Source organism: Genypterus blacodes, unplaced genomic scaffold, assembly GCF_046128005.1.
Source record: "Genypterus blacodes isolate CSIRO-AG114 ecotype Tasmania unplaced genomic scaffold, CSIRO-AGI_Gbla_v1 ptg000038l_1, whole genome shotgun sequence".
In the NCBI taxonomy this organism is placed as follows: Eukaryota; Metazoa; Chordata; class Actinopteri; order Ophidiiformes; family Ophidiidae; genus Genypterus; species Genypterus blacodes.
Window position 1 is genome coordinate 100,409 of NW_027466851.1, and position 16,176 is coordinate 116,584.

At 47.3% G+C, this 16,176-nt stretch overlaps 2 protein-coding genes across 4 annotated transcripts in view; one reads left to right on the plus strand and one right to left on the minus strand.

Moving 5' to 3' along the window:
- Positions 1 to 12: 12 nt before the first annotated feature.
- On the minus strand, positions 13 to 3,247 carry pgam5 (PGAM family member 5, serine/threonine protein phosphatase, mitochondrial). 2 transcript variants are annotated; one of them, XM_076147558.1, is made up of 6 exons: positions 2,761 to 3,247; positions 1,995 to 2,185; positions 1,729 to 1,854; positions 1,404 to 1,492; positions 965 to 1,095; positions 13 to 458 (listed from the first exon to the last, which is right to left on the minus strand). In XM_076147558.1, the coding sequence occupies exons 1-6, from the start codon at positions 2,976 to 2,978 to the stop codon at positions 308 to 310; spliced, it is 906 nt and encodes a 301-aa protein (XP_076003673.1). In that variant the 5' UTR covers positions 2,979 to 3,247; the 3' UTR covers positions 13 to 307. The 2 variants fall into 2 exon arrangements, with proteins under 2 accessions (XP_076003673.1, XP_076003672.1); XM_076147557.1 differs by having other exon boundaries at positions 965 to 1,098.
- A 486-nt stretch (positions 3,248 to 3,733) lies between these two features.
- zdhhc8b (zDHHC palmitoyltransferase 8b) overlaps positions 3,734 to 16,176 on the plus strand; it is a 47,279-nt gene continuing 34,836 nt past the window's right edge. For both annotated transcript variants that reach the window (XM_076147554.1, XM_076147555.1), the window contains exon 1: positions 3,734 to 4,357. In XM_076147554.1, coding sequence (XP_076003669.1) covers positions 4,254 to 4,357 — 104 coding nt within the window. In that variant the 5' untranslated portion in view covers positions 3,734 to 4,253. The remainder of the gene's footprint in view (positions 4,358 to 16,176) is intronic.

Here is a 16,176-nt window from a genome sequence, read left to right on the forward strand (position 1 = left end):
GAACCAGAGAAATTCAAACGTTTATTTTGTACTTTGACTGCACCATAAAACAAGTAAGCAAAACCTTCACTTCAGTGTGTTAACACACACACGTATAAACAGCAAGTTGTGCATTTACATCATTGAAACGTTTGGCAGTCAGTCACTTGTGTAAAAATCTTCGCTATGCAGCTTCTGTCGTGTCTGCTGCCGTTCTTATGGCACAAAAAGCGGAACGAACTATAAACATCAAAAGTCCTTTTCAAGACACTTAGGGAGAGGAGAGAGCTTCGACCCCATGGATCGACTAAGCGAATCCCAGGATCCGTCAGGTCCTCGTGAGTTTGTCCGGGGGCATGAAGCCGCTGTCTCCAAGAGTCCTGAGGGCCACCCTGCCGCTGGGCCGTATGGTGAGCCAGGTGATGCTGCCGTTGTTCAGGCCCATGCGTAACCATCCCTCAGCAGGAAACTGCAGAGCCCTGATACATGGAAACAGAAGAAAGAAGGAGCGAAGTGAGGAGGTGTCGGACAGATCAACCTCAAGTATGTAGATGTGCCGTGGGTATCCATGTCTGTATCAGCAGGGGTGCACATAAGGTTTTCAGTCTCAAACCAGTCATTTCTGATGGTGAATGCTCGTCTGTAAAAACTGATGCCTCTGAATTTAAAACCAACAACACGTTTCTCTCTTCTCAGGTTAATGGAATGGATGGGCGAATTCAATTGATTTGGGGAGAGAGAGCGAAGCAGCGACAGGCAAACATGCTTGACTACACAAGAGACCTGTGTCCGTCTCTCTCTCTCTCCTTTATGGACGGCCAACCACTGATGTGCAGCGCTGCCGACAACAGACTTTATCAGGTCAATAGGTCCACTAAGTCGTATGCAGCAGGTAGGATTTTAATGAAGTAACGGCACAAGCTAAGCTAAGCACAGATTCAAATAATGCAAAACAGTTATGCCTGCGTCCTTTGGCAACACAAACCTGCAGACAAAGTAACGGATGACATTGGCGTGACAGACGATGATCTCGTAGCTGTCCTCCTTCTGCTTGGGGTCGGCGCGGTGGATGTATCGGCGGAAGGCTGCCTCGATGCGAGCTCCGTCTTCGTGGTACTGCTGGAGGACGGTAGAGAGGTTGAAAGCCACCTTGTCAAATGAAAAGGGTTCCACTCCAAACACAATTTTTTTTTTTTTTTGGAATGCGATGCGATCGACCCACATTGCCTTCGCGATCGACCGGTCGATCGCGATTGACGTATTGGGCACCCCTGCTGTACATGTTACACAGGTGTGAGCTGTAACCCAGCAGATCTTTATCAACCCTCATTTTGGAAGCCAGACAGGACGCTGATGAAGATGGGTGACAGAAGCTTCAACAGGCAAACGTAAATACCGTGACACACGGCCGCAGTTCCACTCACCACAGCGTCAGGTTTCCAGTGAGTGACGGGGGGCACGGGCTCGATGGGTGCCCCCTCCCTCAGCAGGTCGCAGCTCATCAGCTCCACTCCTGCGCCAAACCACACAAAACACACACCTGTGATGCTCAGCCAGCGTGCAAATGCTTCATGAAAGACCAGACCTGTTCACCAGGACTCCAAATTTACTTTTTCCACTCAACACATTTCAAATCCTTAATTCTGAGCCCTGTTGATCCGACTGAAACCCGGGACTGAAACTTTCCACATTTCTCCCCAAATGAGAAGCATTGTGTTTGACGGTGCAGGGCGTGTTGGGTGCTCTGACCTGGGACGTGCTTGCTGATGATGTTTGCCGTCTCTGTGGCTCGGGCCATACTGGAGTGAACCAGGACGTCGTACTTCAGTCCCAACGCTGCCAACCGCTGGCCTGTCAGCTCCGCCTGATCACGACCTGCAACACACACGGCCCATTTAACAACAACAACACTGAGTCGGGACCAATGTGGTTGCACTGGACCGTAGACCTGGAGCTGATCCCACTTTCATGTGATACAATGGTGAATAAACAAAGAAGCCAGTGAGACATTGGACCTAATGGAGTGAGGATCTTCTCCTTGTCGCCGTTCCCGCTCAGGTTGTACTGCGAGTGTCTGATGAGGAGGATGTTGCGCGTTGCTTTGGGTTTGCTGCTTTCCTGCTCAGAGCTCAGGTCGTCACTCGCAATGGTGACTGGAGTTGCGGTTTCCTTCCTCTTCCCATTGGAGAGCAGAGACGGGTCTCTCCTGGACGGAGGGACGCCATGGACACATGATCAGATAGATTACCTCAAGGCCGGAGCTTAAGCTTAGGCTTTTTAGATAGATCTTACTTATAAAACTACTGAAATGCAGACCTGGCTGTCTACTGTGTGGTGCTGTAGCAGTGGGTAATAGAGGATGTTAGGCAGAGGGGTGGTTACTGTCCTTACTCAGCCTTTGCCCAATAAGTAACAATCTACTGAACCAGTTTCAGTTACAGTTTTTGTAGTTTCAGTTACACTGTTTAAATTCTAGCTGACTAACACATACACACAATGCGAAGTAGCGTTCTGCCTTAACACAAGGAAGGCCATTTGGATCATTAAGCTAATTTAAAGATGCTTACTTAGTACATAAAAACAAATCATGGCGTCTTGTAGACTCGTATGGTGCTGCTTATGTCCAATACACAACATCGCACTAATTCTGCTAAGGATCTCACGACACACACGCACACAGAGAGAAGACCTGCGTGATTTCGTGTGACGCGTAAACGAAGCAAACCACACAGTAATGTTGGACATGTTTCATGGGTCAAAGGGGGACATGACTTGACGTACTTGTCCCAGTTGGTGTCCCAGGCGAGTCCGGTCGCTGCGGGCGTGTGGCTGCTCGGTGTCGCTGCGTGAAGAGCTGTGAGTCTCGTCCACCAGCCGGCCGCCTCTACGCGCTGCTCGCCCCGGTGTCCGCGGGACTCCGCAGCGGCAGACGCCACCACCAACACGGCCGAGCCCCCAGCGAACCCGCAGGCCAGCTTCAGTGCTTTCCTGTAGGACATTTTTGGAGCGACAACTAATGCTAACCGATTAGCTTAGCTTAGCTCGCGCTGTAAACGGAGCCTGGCGTGAACGAGGGTCTGAATCGAGGCGTGCTGGCGAATGGTGACGCACAGTGGGCTTCTAGGGTTTAGCTGTCAGTTCGTAATATAACTCGGCTATTTACAGACAATCTCTAGTGCATAAACATCTATCAATCGACGAAGTTCACTCCAACTCTAAATATAGGCAGTGAAACTCTTCACAGGCTCATCTGTGCAATTTCCGTTAATACTACGGTGGCTCGCACAAGTTAAAGCAAACGGCTTTCGCATAAACTCCGAAGAAAATCACTAGAGGGCGCTCGAACCCTGCCATATGGACCTAAGGTGCATTAGTAATATACGGAGGCACGACATCCAAACTCCATTCAGAATACGACACTTTTAAGGCTTTTAGAGTATTTTAACCACGAATATCAGCTCTCTGGGATATCGTTTAATGCTGGCTCGGATATATAGATGACATGTTTATTTCGGTCTGTTTAATGAAACTAATAAACACTTGCGATATATTAAGTGTAAGATTTTACGATCGGTTAGCAGCGCTCGCCGCCGATTTCTGAGGTGTATTTTTGGCGACTTCAGACCGTATAATGGACGGGCAGAATTAATTTTTAACACGTTCACTTTGCTTATTTTCGTACATTCTGTGAGCCAATATCAGCAGTTAGGTTTGCTTATACACACATCGCTCGAATCCAGTTTGATTTAGCCACTTAAAAATGTCAGATTTTCAAAGGAAGTCTGGCAGTGTCACCGAGCCACCTGCAGTGCAGTTTTACGATCATATGGGTAAAGTTTGAGCGACACGATAACACGACATCGGTAGAATATATAACAACAAAATGTGTCAGATCGTGCAATAAAAGTCGAACGGTCGATTATTTGCGTGAATCTCAGTCGCGTAAAAATGGACACACATCGAGGAAAATGCGGTTTATAGTGGGGAAGTCGGGCAGATCTGCGGGGTTTGCAAGGAGGCTCCACCTTTCCGAGCGGCTCAGTGACCTCACAGTGGGCTGGATCGCGGCTCGTAAGGGTGGGATCTCCTCCACAGAGCTCCGTGTGTCCCTGCCTCTCGATCTCTGGATCTATGCGGCTTCAACGGCAGCGCAGACGGATCGCCTGAATCTCGGAACAGCCGCAGAAAAAAAAGGCCCCGACTATTCCAAACTGGATCTTTTTCACACGCGTCTCCAACTGGAATAAATAACCGAGGAATGTGGAAATTACAGAATGCCCAACAGCGCTGGAAAGAGATTTAAACCCACCAAATACATCCCAGTGTCCACTGCTGCCACACTTCTCGTGGGATCGACCACTTTATTCTTCGTTTTCACGTAAGTTTGCATCGCTTCTCGTTCTCCTTTGGTGCATTCATTTTAAGGGGGGGTTTCATCCGCCGTGAGCCCCCCCCAAGATCGAGGCGGGAGTGGAATGCGGCGTGAAGTTTGCACGGGTGGGTTACGTTCCTCGGGTGGAATAAGTGATTCTATAAGGGGGTTTGTGGGAACCAGTAGCAGCAGCAGCCTCATCCCGCCGCGCGCGCACACACACACACACACACACACACACACACACACACACACACACACACACACACACACACACACACACACACACACACACACACACACACACACACACACACACACACACACACACACACACACACACACACACACACACACGTCGTGCGCTAAGGTAAAGTTCCCACTAACCATCTGCAAGTTCAGTAACGATACACGAGTGCAGGAGCCCCCCGAGTGTAAGGCCGCACACACACTCGCTCTCTATGCGAAGTGCTGTACACATGAGCGTGGCTGTGTGTGTGTGTGTGTACCTGCGGGGGGGCTGTGTGGGTGCAGAATGAGGGGTTACAGTCATGAGGGGTTATAATCTGCTGTCTCGGCCCTCAAACCAGAGAGGATCCAGCTCAGGGAAGAATCAATCGTATTCATCCCAGTATTGAAGCATGAGTCCAGTATGCTGATCTTGTGTGTATGAGGTCTGTGGTCAAATGAGCATCTATACATGGTGGTGTGATGATGATGATGATGAGAGGGTTTGGACCTTCTGACAGGCTGCTGTTTATTCAGCTTCACTGAATTTCATCGATCCAACAAGCTGGAGACGCCGGGTTCATCCGCACATGATGATTACATGATCACACAGCTTATCAGCCAGCTTCAAGATCACGTCAAGGACCCCTGATTAGAAAGACTCTAATGCTCCGGGGCCTCTGAGGAGCGACGGGTCCAGTCGGTCGACGCTGTAGGTGGAGGAGATAACATCAGCCAGAGTGATGTCACTAATCTGAATGATAAGTCCCTCGTAACACCCAGGTGAAAAGCTTCTGACCTGCAGCGGATTCCATTTTGACTGAGGTGAATCTCCTGCAGAACCGCTATGGCACAGTGTTGGACGTGGAGACCTGGAGGTTATGTTATAGTAAGCAATGTTACTGCATCCATATTTGTTTACGTTATCTGTCACTATTTAATGTACAGAACACGCCACTGAAGATGAACTCATGCTTGACACTGACTCATCTAATGGTTGTTAGTGTGCAGTCAGTACATAACGTCTAGTGTTAGTTTGGATGACTTCACTATTGTAAACTGGTTATTTTGGATGACATCATTTAGTTAGCCTGATGACATCACTATTGTCTTTTTAAGCAGCTTTAGAGTCTGAATCGGACGTAAGCAGCATTGGGATCTATAGTTTTATGAGTGATCCTCTCCAGGCGGCTACATCCCTCTTATTTATCCCAGTTCGGCTCGTGTTTGCTAAAATAGCAGAAGTACGATTTTGAGTTCCTTTCCCGAGCTTCCTGTCAGGCTACATCCCAACGTTAATCCCTCAGCAGATGGTTTCCGGGTCGAGATTAAGTCTTTACTCTCTCACCCCGTCATGTCTGGCTGAAGAGACCCTGGAGGCTTGAGGCCCTGTGTAATGGACCCCCCAGAGGAGCCATACACGTCCAAACTAGGCCACGTCTCCCCATTCACACTCTCACAGCCACACTACGCTTTCACTGGAGAGCTGAGGTAGAAGCTGACATCACCGGGAAAAGGTTCAAATGGCCGAATGACCCATGTGTTTGGGAACTGCATCTTCAGGCAGGATGAAGATGAAACCGGAGTGCCTGGCCTGGTCACTCTGCAGTTATGTTGGTGCTGGAGTACATGAAAGTGAAACCGGCCTAAATCATTGATTTGCTGCTAGAAGCTGTCACACATTCAGGAAGAGCAGCTCATCATTTGTGTCATGGTGAGGAATCCTTGGCAGGAAGGTCCTTTGACCCCTGACCCCCTACCATCCCCGTTCCTGAGGTCAGTCAGGAAGCATCACGACTGGACCTCCTGCTTTTACTTTATGATCAGGTATTCCAGAGGGTGTCAATGACTTAAGGTACCTTGTGATCGTTCCAGGAACTGTGGAACATCTTCAGCCTGATATTTCACCCGGCCCCCCCTGACCCCCTTGCTCCTCAGGCCCCGCCCCCTAACAGTCCCCTGTGTGAGCCACGTTGGACCATGTCTGAATGAAGCGGTGTTAACTTGAGCTAATCCTTACCAGACTTTCCTGGAGATCCGTTCGCCCGAGTCGCTCTGGTGCTTTGCGTCGTGGCTTCTTGCCAGCGGTGACGGCCGTTTCTTCTTCATGGTGCAGAAGCTTTTTGTCATTTGGATGGTTCGCTTCATTGTCGTCAGTGTGGAGGCTGGGCGGGTGGTTATATTCATGTCAATCATTGCATCACGCATGATGTCATCATGGGATGATTGGTGGTTATATTCTTGTCAATAATGACATCATGAAGTTATTAAGGGATGATAGAGTGGATTCATTCCCACACAACTAACTTTATGTAAACGTGCTGAGAATCATCCAGTCTGACCTCATGAACTCGTGTGTTTGGAGGTGACACACACACACACACACAATTATAGTAGTGAATAACAATGATAATAATAATAATAATAATAATAAGTAAGATGAGATGTAAATGGAGACTCAAAGTTGTTACTGTTGTCAGGCCAATCTGTGTCACATAGACGACACCGAGTCACCTGGCATGAGGGACAGACTATGAGGCCAACACACACACACACACACACACACACACTTACACACACCCTGTCCGTGGTGTTACTGTGTTTGGCTTACTGACGCCTGACAGTTTGTGTTTCCCTCAGAAATAGAATTAGATCCTGGTGTTGGTTCAGAATTATTTATATCCTCTGCTGCCTGACCACGACTCATCACAAAAACCAAGCCATAAATTTAGCGCTCAGTCACGGTTTAGCTATGGTGTGTGTGTGTGTGTGTGTGTGTGTGTGTGTGTGTGTGTGTGTGTGAGAGAACGAGATTCAATTATGCACTAGCTGTCTCTCCATCTAAATCTGTCCCACCTCTCCAGGCTGTAACAGCTGCATTCAGGGAGCTTCCTCGCACGCTAAGTCACTCTGCAGAATGTCTCACTCGCCCTCCTTGACATCGTGCCAGACACATCACCTGCTCTGGATACAGAACATCCAGGCCGGCCGTTATCATCGGTTGTCAAGCTTAATAGCTGGAACGTTAGCGTACTCGTGGATAGATGTGCGGAAACTATCAATTGATCATCCGGACGAGAGGCGAGCTCAGCAGTTTGAGCTGCGTGGAGACGGGCACTGTTGTTATTGGTTTACCTGAGACAATGACATGAATCTGTAGTGATCGGAAGAAAACAAATCATTTCTCCCAGAGAGAAGCCGACATGACAGCCACAGCCTGATCTTCATCCTTTAGGTTTGCAGAAGAGCAGGAGTGTATCGATCAGCAAGTCACAGCTCAGTTGAATGGAGGCCTGATGTGTACTGTACACTGACACACACTGACACACACTGCACTGTACATCAGTGTATGTCTGTCTTCTCTCAGGAAAAGAAATCTTGAGCCAAATCCTTCTGGTATTTTGGGAGAACAACCTGTTTTCTTAAGAGCTGGAGAAAATCACCGATAAAAAGCTGTCACTGCTGCACGTCCCCTCTGGGCGTCCGTACCAGAGCAGGCATGGCAGGAATCTAATCTTCAGCTTCCACATCTGTTTCCTCCTTTTCACCAAACTGTAGATCCACAGAGCCGGACTTCATTCAGGCCCGACATGATCCTTTGTTTTGTATTCGCTCTCCACTTAACTCTTTCTTTTTAAAGGCATTTCTGATAAGTGTGAAGGTGTGTGGACGATGGTGGACCAGGATAACAGCATGGGCTTCATCCTGTGGACTCCAAAGGGTCCCAGTGTGTCTGACAGTAATAAAGTAGATCAGTACGTCTTGTTTCACAATCATACTCCTTCAAAAACCTGTCAGGAAAATCATTTGTTTATGCAAAGAGGCCAGAGTCCAACACCAGAGCATCCGTCAGCTTCCTCCAGTCCTCACCCTTACAGTGCATGAAGAGGAAGGTGAAGCTTTGGAGAGGAACTTAGTTAGTTAGTTAGTTACGGGGACATATGATCCGTAAACTAATAGGAGATCGCAGCATGCAGACGTTCTGGTAATGTTTACTGCTATAATTGGTAAATTAGTGCAAAAGCTCTTAACATGTAATGCTCAGATCTCCTCAGCTGCTCCAGCATGGATGTGGAAACATTCATGACCCCAAGTGGCTGTAGTTCAAATCCCTCAGTGCAGCAGAGAGGAGCAGCTGTGTGCTCAGGTGTACAGATCCTTACAGTCCAGACCCAACCAGCCTGAAGTGGCCTTGGCCCTGTATGTTATATATATATAACACCAGGGCGGCACAGCTGAGGGCCTGTGTGTGTGTGGGTGTGTGTGTGTGTGTGTGTGTGTCAGGGTTCCATGACCCATCATTTTGAAAATAGATCATTGATCAAATTGTGGATATTTAATCATTAATGTATCCATCAGACTCTGTTTCTTTCTGTAAGAGAGAAGAAGCACAAATGAAAAATTCAAATTCAGAATTCAATCATATAAGAAACAGATCAGTAAATGGTTCATTGATGTGATGATGTCATACATTTTCATCTGTGCTCATCTGGAGTATCATATCTTTTTTAAGCGAGTATTTGATTGCTGTGGTTGACTGGTGAAGCTGATGTGTGAGCTCCTTTACATGTAGCTGTCAGGAAACCACCAGCACAGCAGCAGTTTCACTGCAGCGGCTCCTCTCCTCTCCTCTCCTTTCCTCTGGCCTGTGTGTGCTTCCACTCTGTTCCTCTCTGTCGCGTGAATCGAAGCAGCAAAAGCTCCATTGATCGTTTATCGTCTGATCCCGATCCGGAGCCGCATCCTGGGCGTGATGGCGGATGCGTAGCTGCCGTGGTCTTTGTGTCGGTGGCTTCCATAAGCAAACTTGTAATCATTAATGGCTCACTGCTGGGTGTTAGTGTCCATTAGAGGCCGTTTGCTTCCCTCCTGTGTGGCCTCAGTGCCTGCGGGGCTCCCTGTGTTTGCCTGTAGTTAAATGAATTGTTGGTTTAAGTCCTCCTGTTTATGCTCGGCCATCCGGGCCGCCTGTTTTAAATATGGCTGACTTGATGCATAGGCTGATTTGGCTTTGGTTTGTTTATTTAAATGTCTTATTGAGGAAGAATCGCCAAGTTTCACCTGTCAGGAAAGCTCTTCATGTCTCCATCAACATCCATGTGTGCATCGATTTATATATGTGACACACACACACACACACACACACACACACACACACACACACACACACACACACACACACAAGGACATTGACATTGACATGTCCGACCGATGTGATCGTTTTGAACCAGCCCAGTCTAAATATTAAGAACTAAATATAAACTTCCTATAGTATTTGTTTCTGTAGCTTGATCTTCTGAATGATGCGGTTTCTTATTTTAAACTGTGGAGCTGAGGTGTGTGTAGCTAAAGGTGTCTCTCTTTTCTTTGCTCTTTTCTACGCGTATCTTAAGTTTTGACATTTTGAAAAGAAGAAGCCACTCTCTGAAACTCTGACTGTCCTCTTTGGTGTTTTCCTCCCCTCGAACACTCACACACACTCAGATCCACTGGTGTGAATGTTACTCACCTCTCAGCCATAACACAGTTTCACACCTCAGCAGAGGCAAATAAGGAACCAAGCTTTGATCATCGGAATACTGAGGGCAAGAAAGTAAACATTTAAGCTCATCAAGCCCCAAATCCACTGAGCTGCTGATAAACTCCACCGTCTGCTGCTCTGTGGGGATGAACTGTCAGCTTCATCACATTACATCCTCATGTCATTTCCTTCCTTCAGCACAAATCCAAGCATGTTTAATCCAGCTAACACACCCAGATTGACTCCTGTGAACAGGAACACACAGAACAGAACCTTTGTAGTTTTTTAGTGGCGATTAGAGTCTCTGGCATATGTTGGCGTCGTTAGCCGAGCTTCTGTTTACTTTGTTTTGGTGCATTTTGAAGTTGCGAATTGAAAATTGTGTAACGGAGACACTTTTTGAATTGTGTGATTTTTTGAAAACTCTATCACAAAAAAATTTCACAGGTTTGTGAGATGGCGAGCAGGTGAAACTCCTCTGCTTTGTGTTTAATGGCGCCACCTGCTGTATAGGAGTGTGCAGTGTGTGACGTCTTCACCTGACGCCACATATCAGCAGCTATCACCTGACTGACCCACAGTTACGGCATCATCAGGCCCAGCAGCAGTCCGTCAGGAAATCGAAGTGCTAGAGCGATAAATTCCAGTCAAATCATTTACATAAAGCGTCTTAACCAGTCAATGAACTGATGACCCTGATTTACCAAAGAGGAAAAAAGGCATGAAGGTCCTAATGTGCCAGCAGGAGGTGGATGAGGATCCAAAGCATGAATCATGTTCTTAGCATGATTCTTCCAGCACACGTTGAGCTGTAATGGTAATCAGCGGCGTCTATATTTAGCTCGTCCTCTTTCTGCCAAACTCTGAGCTGCTGTTGTTGCTTGTGCATTCTTTTGTAACACGCGAGAAGCAGACCAAGTGAGTATTCTTTGAAGAATGCCTTGAATTTGCCCGAATCTGTCTTCTGTGAACTTGTTCCCTCGGCAGCTTTGAGCGTCTCTCTCTTTCTCCGTCTCTATTTTAAGCCCTTCGGTTTCTCTCAAGCGCCAACTTTCTGAAGCTTTGGCGCTCGTCAGAAACGTAAATGCCAGAGTCTCACTAAACGAATCCATGTGGAGCCGGTGTGCAGCAGTGTGTGGGCGAAAAGTGCGGGAAAGAAGAGCGGGGTGCCCCCCCCCCCCCTTCCCCCCCACGCCATCCAGACACACTGAGGCTGCCTGGAAAGACTTCTCCTGGGGAACATGTGGGACTCATTTAGACCTCCAGCCTCTCCCTCCATGGGCGTCTCCACCCTGTTTCCCCTTGTGTTGTTTTGCCAGAGAGAAACCATGACTGGTAATAAGTAGAAACAGAGCTCTGCGCCCTGACACCCTGTGCTGGAGAGGCTTTCTGCAGCATGCTGGGTCCTATTCTGGGACAGAGAGGACGGCATGCGGAGAGATTCCGTGTAGAATTTAAGGACATGTCTCATACGTCTTTGTCTCTTTCTGAAACTGACAATACATATTTACAAACAGGCCTGAAGGATTTATGATGAAATCGATTAATCTACTGAGGATTTAGATTATTAATTGAGTAGTCGGTAGCCATCAAAGTTTGTTTCTTACTGTGAGAGAGACAAGAAGGAGAAATAAAAAGCATTTTTTAAGATAGCGGTCGCTTCTCCTTGTAGGTACCCTGACCGACCAGTAGGATCTGTTGTTAGTAGGAGTCTCCACACTGGTGTTTGCGTTGTCTCTCCAGGACTCTGGAATGGCACATTAGAAAGAACGGCGTCTAAGCAAAGCAGTTCCCCTTTGGTCTGGAAGAAGGATCTAGAAATGAAAGTACGACAAAGTTTCCAGTTCCTCTTGTTCCGAGGTACTCTGAGGTAACGCTGCTGTGATGCTTTCAGGGGTTGTTCCTGGTCTTTGCTCCTAGTCTTGGTTCCAGGAGGCCGTAGATGTGGTTGCCCAGTTACTCTTTGGCCTATTTCCTTTGTAGTTGGCTCCAGAGCTGAACTATCCTTAGGTGGCTGTCACACGATATTATTTCACACCTCTCAGGGCAGTTTATGTATAGGCACTGGTTTTATATTAGTATTTATTGAGGCCTGTCCTGCCAAGTGTGGTGAGCTTATAGATAGAGATGTCCTTGTTTGTACAGGCACCTACAGGCTGCTCAGGATAGACCAGGTGCAGATGTCACCTCTGTAATCACCGCGCTTCTTTGCTTGAATCGCGTTTTTCTTGCTGCTTCAGATACTCAACAGTCGTTCCAATGATAAAATAAAAAAGTTCCAAGTCTGCTGGATCATCTGACATCTTCACAAACTCTCCAGAGCTCAGAGTGAAAACACACTTTGAATTCATTTGTAGTGGAGCCAATCAAAATGCCTCCAGTCAGATGAACCCATCAATCAGCTTGGTTCCCTTACTTGTGTGCTGACATCAATATGTAACATATGAATTTTACCCACCCACACACCTGATTAGACACACCCGCCAACCGCCAGCGACTGTTTCACGGTCTGTGGGTGTTTCAGCTCAGGGCGGATTCAACCGGCCAATCAGAAAAGCGTCAAAGAACCTTTTTGGCTGAAACGAACACCGTCGGTTTGTTTACCTACTGTAATGCACAGCGCACGATGCAGCAAATGTGGTTTTGTGTATAAGAGAGAGTAGTACCAGCTAACCTTCCTTTACGTAATGATAAGGCTTACATCTGTACATTTGTTCCTCTGTTGCACTCTTGAAACCTTTATATATGTGAGACAGTATAGCACTTATTATGTTGAGACTGCAACACCAAGAGTAGTTGTGATAAAGCATGCGTTATCTTCAACAGATCGATAGTGTTTGTGACATTTCCCTGGTTTTCCATCATATCAGTGCAGGATTCTGTCACGCCCTCACACCGCGGCTGCATGATGCATGAAGCAGCAGATCTTTGAGTCAAACTTATCATGCATTGTCAACGCAAACTGTGAATTATTTCCCTGAGTTATTGCGGAGCTGCATTCTCATTTTGCCATAATGCGAAGTGTCCAAAACTAACCAATGTATGTGATGCAAATGTGCAGATTTGACTGCACAATTTATTTGTAAGTGTGATGAACGGCCGAGAGTGAAATTTGTTTTTCCTTTCCGTCTGAATTTGAATATGAAGAGACTTGAGTTTCTCTCCCGGAATCGTTTTGTTGGTAGTTTTTAAGGACAGAAACAGAAAGTGACACAGCCGCTCTGATCTTCTTCACGCCGCAGGACGGTTCACAATATGAAAGGTTGCTCATTTATACTCCATGTTGAGGGAGGAAGGAAGTTGTTGGCCACAGCAGTGACAGAGACATTACTCACAACCATCTACTGGCAGCAGCCAGACAAGCTCCCAGCGATGAATTTCCTCTGTTTCTTTGGCCTGACGGTGTGCAAACTCCTGCGGCCAAACACCGTTGACTCGTCCGTCTTATCTGGGCACCAATGACGTCATCGCCGCTGCATCTCCGACTGCAAAACCAGAGCAGGAAGATCTGTGTGAGGCTCTGTGAACAGGAGCCTGACAGTATGCAACAAAGCTTTAACATTGGGCGGTCTGAACGTCTGCAGCGACAGCAGAAGGGGTCTGTAGTACGACTCTGTCTGCTGTAGGTCATCTGTAGCCCCCAGGCTGAGGGAAGGTGCTTCATTTGCCGTATCTCCTCCAGGGTGAGGATGTTTTGTGTTTGTGTTGCTTCTTGTCTCAGGGGGGGAAATGACTGAGACGATCCATCTCGTGATACAGATGGAAACCAGATCCTGACCTTTGTGGCAAAGCGTCTGTTAGCTCAAAGCTTTGAGTCCGAACAGACGCAGACAGCATTGTTCCACTCCCAATGACACAACATACATTTCCTGTCAGGCAAGCAAGTGGCTTCCACGGTATCACACTTTCACTCTTCCTCTTTGGGCTTCATATGAGCGGCACCACTCCACGGGTTCCGTTTAGGAGTCCTAATCTGCCCCACCCCCACCACTCCTGCCACCATCTCAGCAAACAGAATAATTGCTGAAGTCCACGAATAACCAGCTTGAGAACCTGGAACCATCCGACTGCACTTCCCTCAGGCTGTTTCAATATCACATCTTTATCGAAACCCGTGCTTGAACATGAGGAAGATCACCAAGTTTCGACTGAGCCCAAGTGCTGCAGGGTAAACGGTGTGGTACTCAGCAGACACCAGGCCAAGATTTTCATCCAGCAGTTGCTTCTAATACGACCTGATTTACACAGAGTCAAGAGGTTTGCAATCTCTCTCTCTCTCTCTCTCTCTCTCTCTCTCTCTCTCTCTCTCTCTCTCTCTCTGTCTCTGTCTCTCCCTCTCTTTCTCTCTCCCTTCCTCTCCCTCTCCCTCTCTCCTGTCTCTCTCCCTCTCTCTCTCTCTCCCTCCCCCCCTCCCCCCCTCTGTCTCTCCCTCTCTCTCCTCTGTCTCTCCCTCTCCCACTCCCTCTCTCTCCGACCTGCTTTGCCCTCAGCATTATAATAGCTCAGCAGTGATAATGTTCCTCTTTGCATTATTGCCACGTGCTCAGTGGCTTTCCGCTCGGCCCGGAGAACTTATGAATATCAATCACGTTGTGTTGTTGTGCACCATGTGCCGCTCTGTGGTCCTGCAGGTCCTCCCTCCTCTCTGTGTGTGGTGTGTGGAGATCACAGTCACTACGTTGACATTAACCCTCAGCGTTCCAGCTTAAAGAAATATCTCCATTTCTAAGTCACACAGTGATATTGGATATTTGTAATTGTTGTCATGATTAACGGTTTGCTTCTACGTCAGCGTGAACTCCTGAACCTCTTTCTTTGTGGCATCAGTACCTTAGGAACATAAAGTGCTCTGTGTCTGTTTGCTGCTGTCCAGGTTTGTTGTGGTGCAGCGAGCAGGAGAGCATTTGATTTGTAGCATTGTGGCGTCTCCTCACTGTGGCAGCCTCCGATTCGTCTGCATGTCTCTGTTTTAATGAAATCATTCAGGGTTGCGGTGTTAACTTGTTCAGTATTTCTCCCTCAGGAGCGTCTCTGCCTGTATTAATACACTATGCGTGTGTGCAGAATCTTATTAGAGTTCTCCAGTCGTCCCTGTCCGTCACACACTTATTCAGAATATTCAGTCTTTCCTTCAGGGGCATTTGAGGACTTTGTAAACACTGTCTGTCTTTGAGGTGTACATACTTAAACTTTATGATCCAGTATAAGTTATATGGAAGGACATTCAAGCCTCTGAGGTAAATGTTAAAGTTAAGGGACTGGATCTGAACCACAGACAGATCGTAGAATAGATTTGTGCTCTTATTTGTGCTATTTCACAAAAAATACCTTCATCATATTTGTAGCCATGCAGCCTCTGTGAACATTGAAACGCTGCAGCCAAACACTCACTAATGTGTTTAACTGCGTTTATTGAAAGCTTCCATTTCAATACATCAGGGGCAGAATAGGAGGAAGGATTCTCACTATAATCCAATGAACCGACAGAATTGAATCTGAAGCCTCACAAAGAGGAGATCCTGCACGTCCGCCTCTTTGCATTGTGTTACACTGTAACACCGTACATGTGTACCTGGTTAGTGAGTGTCTGTGTGAAATGTTTGGGTCACGCCGAGTCTGGAGTCAGAACATCATCAGTGTAGTTTGCAGTCTTAATTAGTCATTATTTTCTTGTAGAGACTTTAGATTGCAGGACAACCAACAAGGGAGCCACAACTCCCATCAACATTCTGCTGATCTATTTGATGTTCAAGCCAAACAAGTAATACCCCTGAGGAGGCAGAGGAGGAGGAGGGGGGAGAGGGAGAGTAGGAGGGGGAGGAGGAGGAGGAGGAGGAGGAGGAGGAGGAGGACACCTGGCTCTAACAGCAGCGATAGTTCAGCTAAGCTCAGGTTTTGCCTCATTTGCTGTCTTTTGTTATGCATTGAATTCAAATGCAAATCTCATTTTAAGCAGCAATTAAACAGCATCTGAGCTTTTGGATCATTTACGGCGGCGACCTGCAGGTTTGATCTCTGACTCTTATGTAACCAAGCGTCACGCTTTAGCCTGAGCCGACGTCTGCTCCACTCTGGA

What these genes read in the sequence shown, in the direction of transcription:
- pgam5 (XM_076147557.1), bottom strand. Translation starts at nt 2,978, where the DNA reads ATGTCCTACAGGAAAGCACTGAAGCTGGCCTGCGGGTTCGCTGGGGGC. An exon ending in TGGGACACCAACTGGGACAA is followed by an intron (nt 2,186 to 2,760) that starts GTACGTCAAGTC and finishes CCCTCCGTCCAG; the next exon opens with GAGAGACCCGTCTCTGCTCT. An exon ending in ACTGGAAACCTGACGCTGTG is followed by an intron (nt 1,099 to 1,403) that starts GTGAGTGGAACT and finishes ACCGTCCTCCAG; the next exon opens with CAGTACCACGAAGACGGAGC.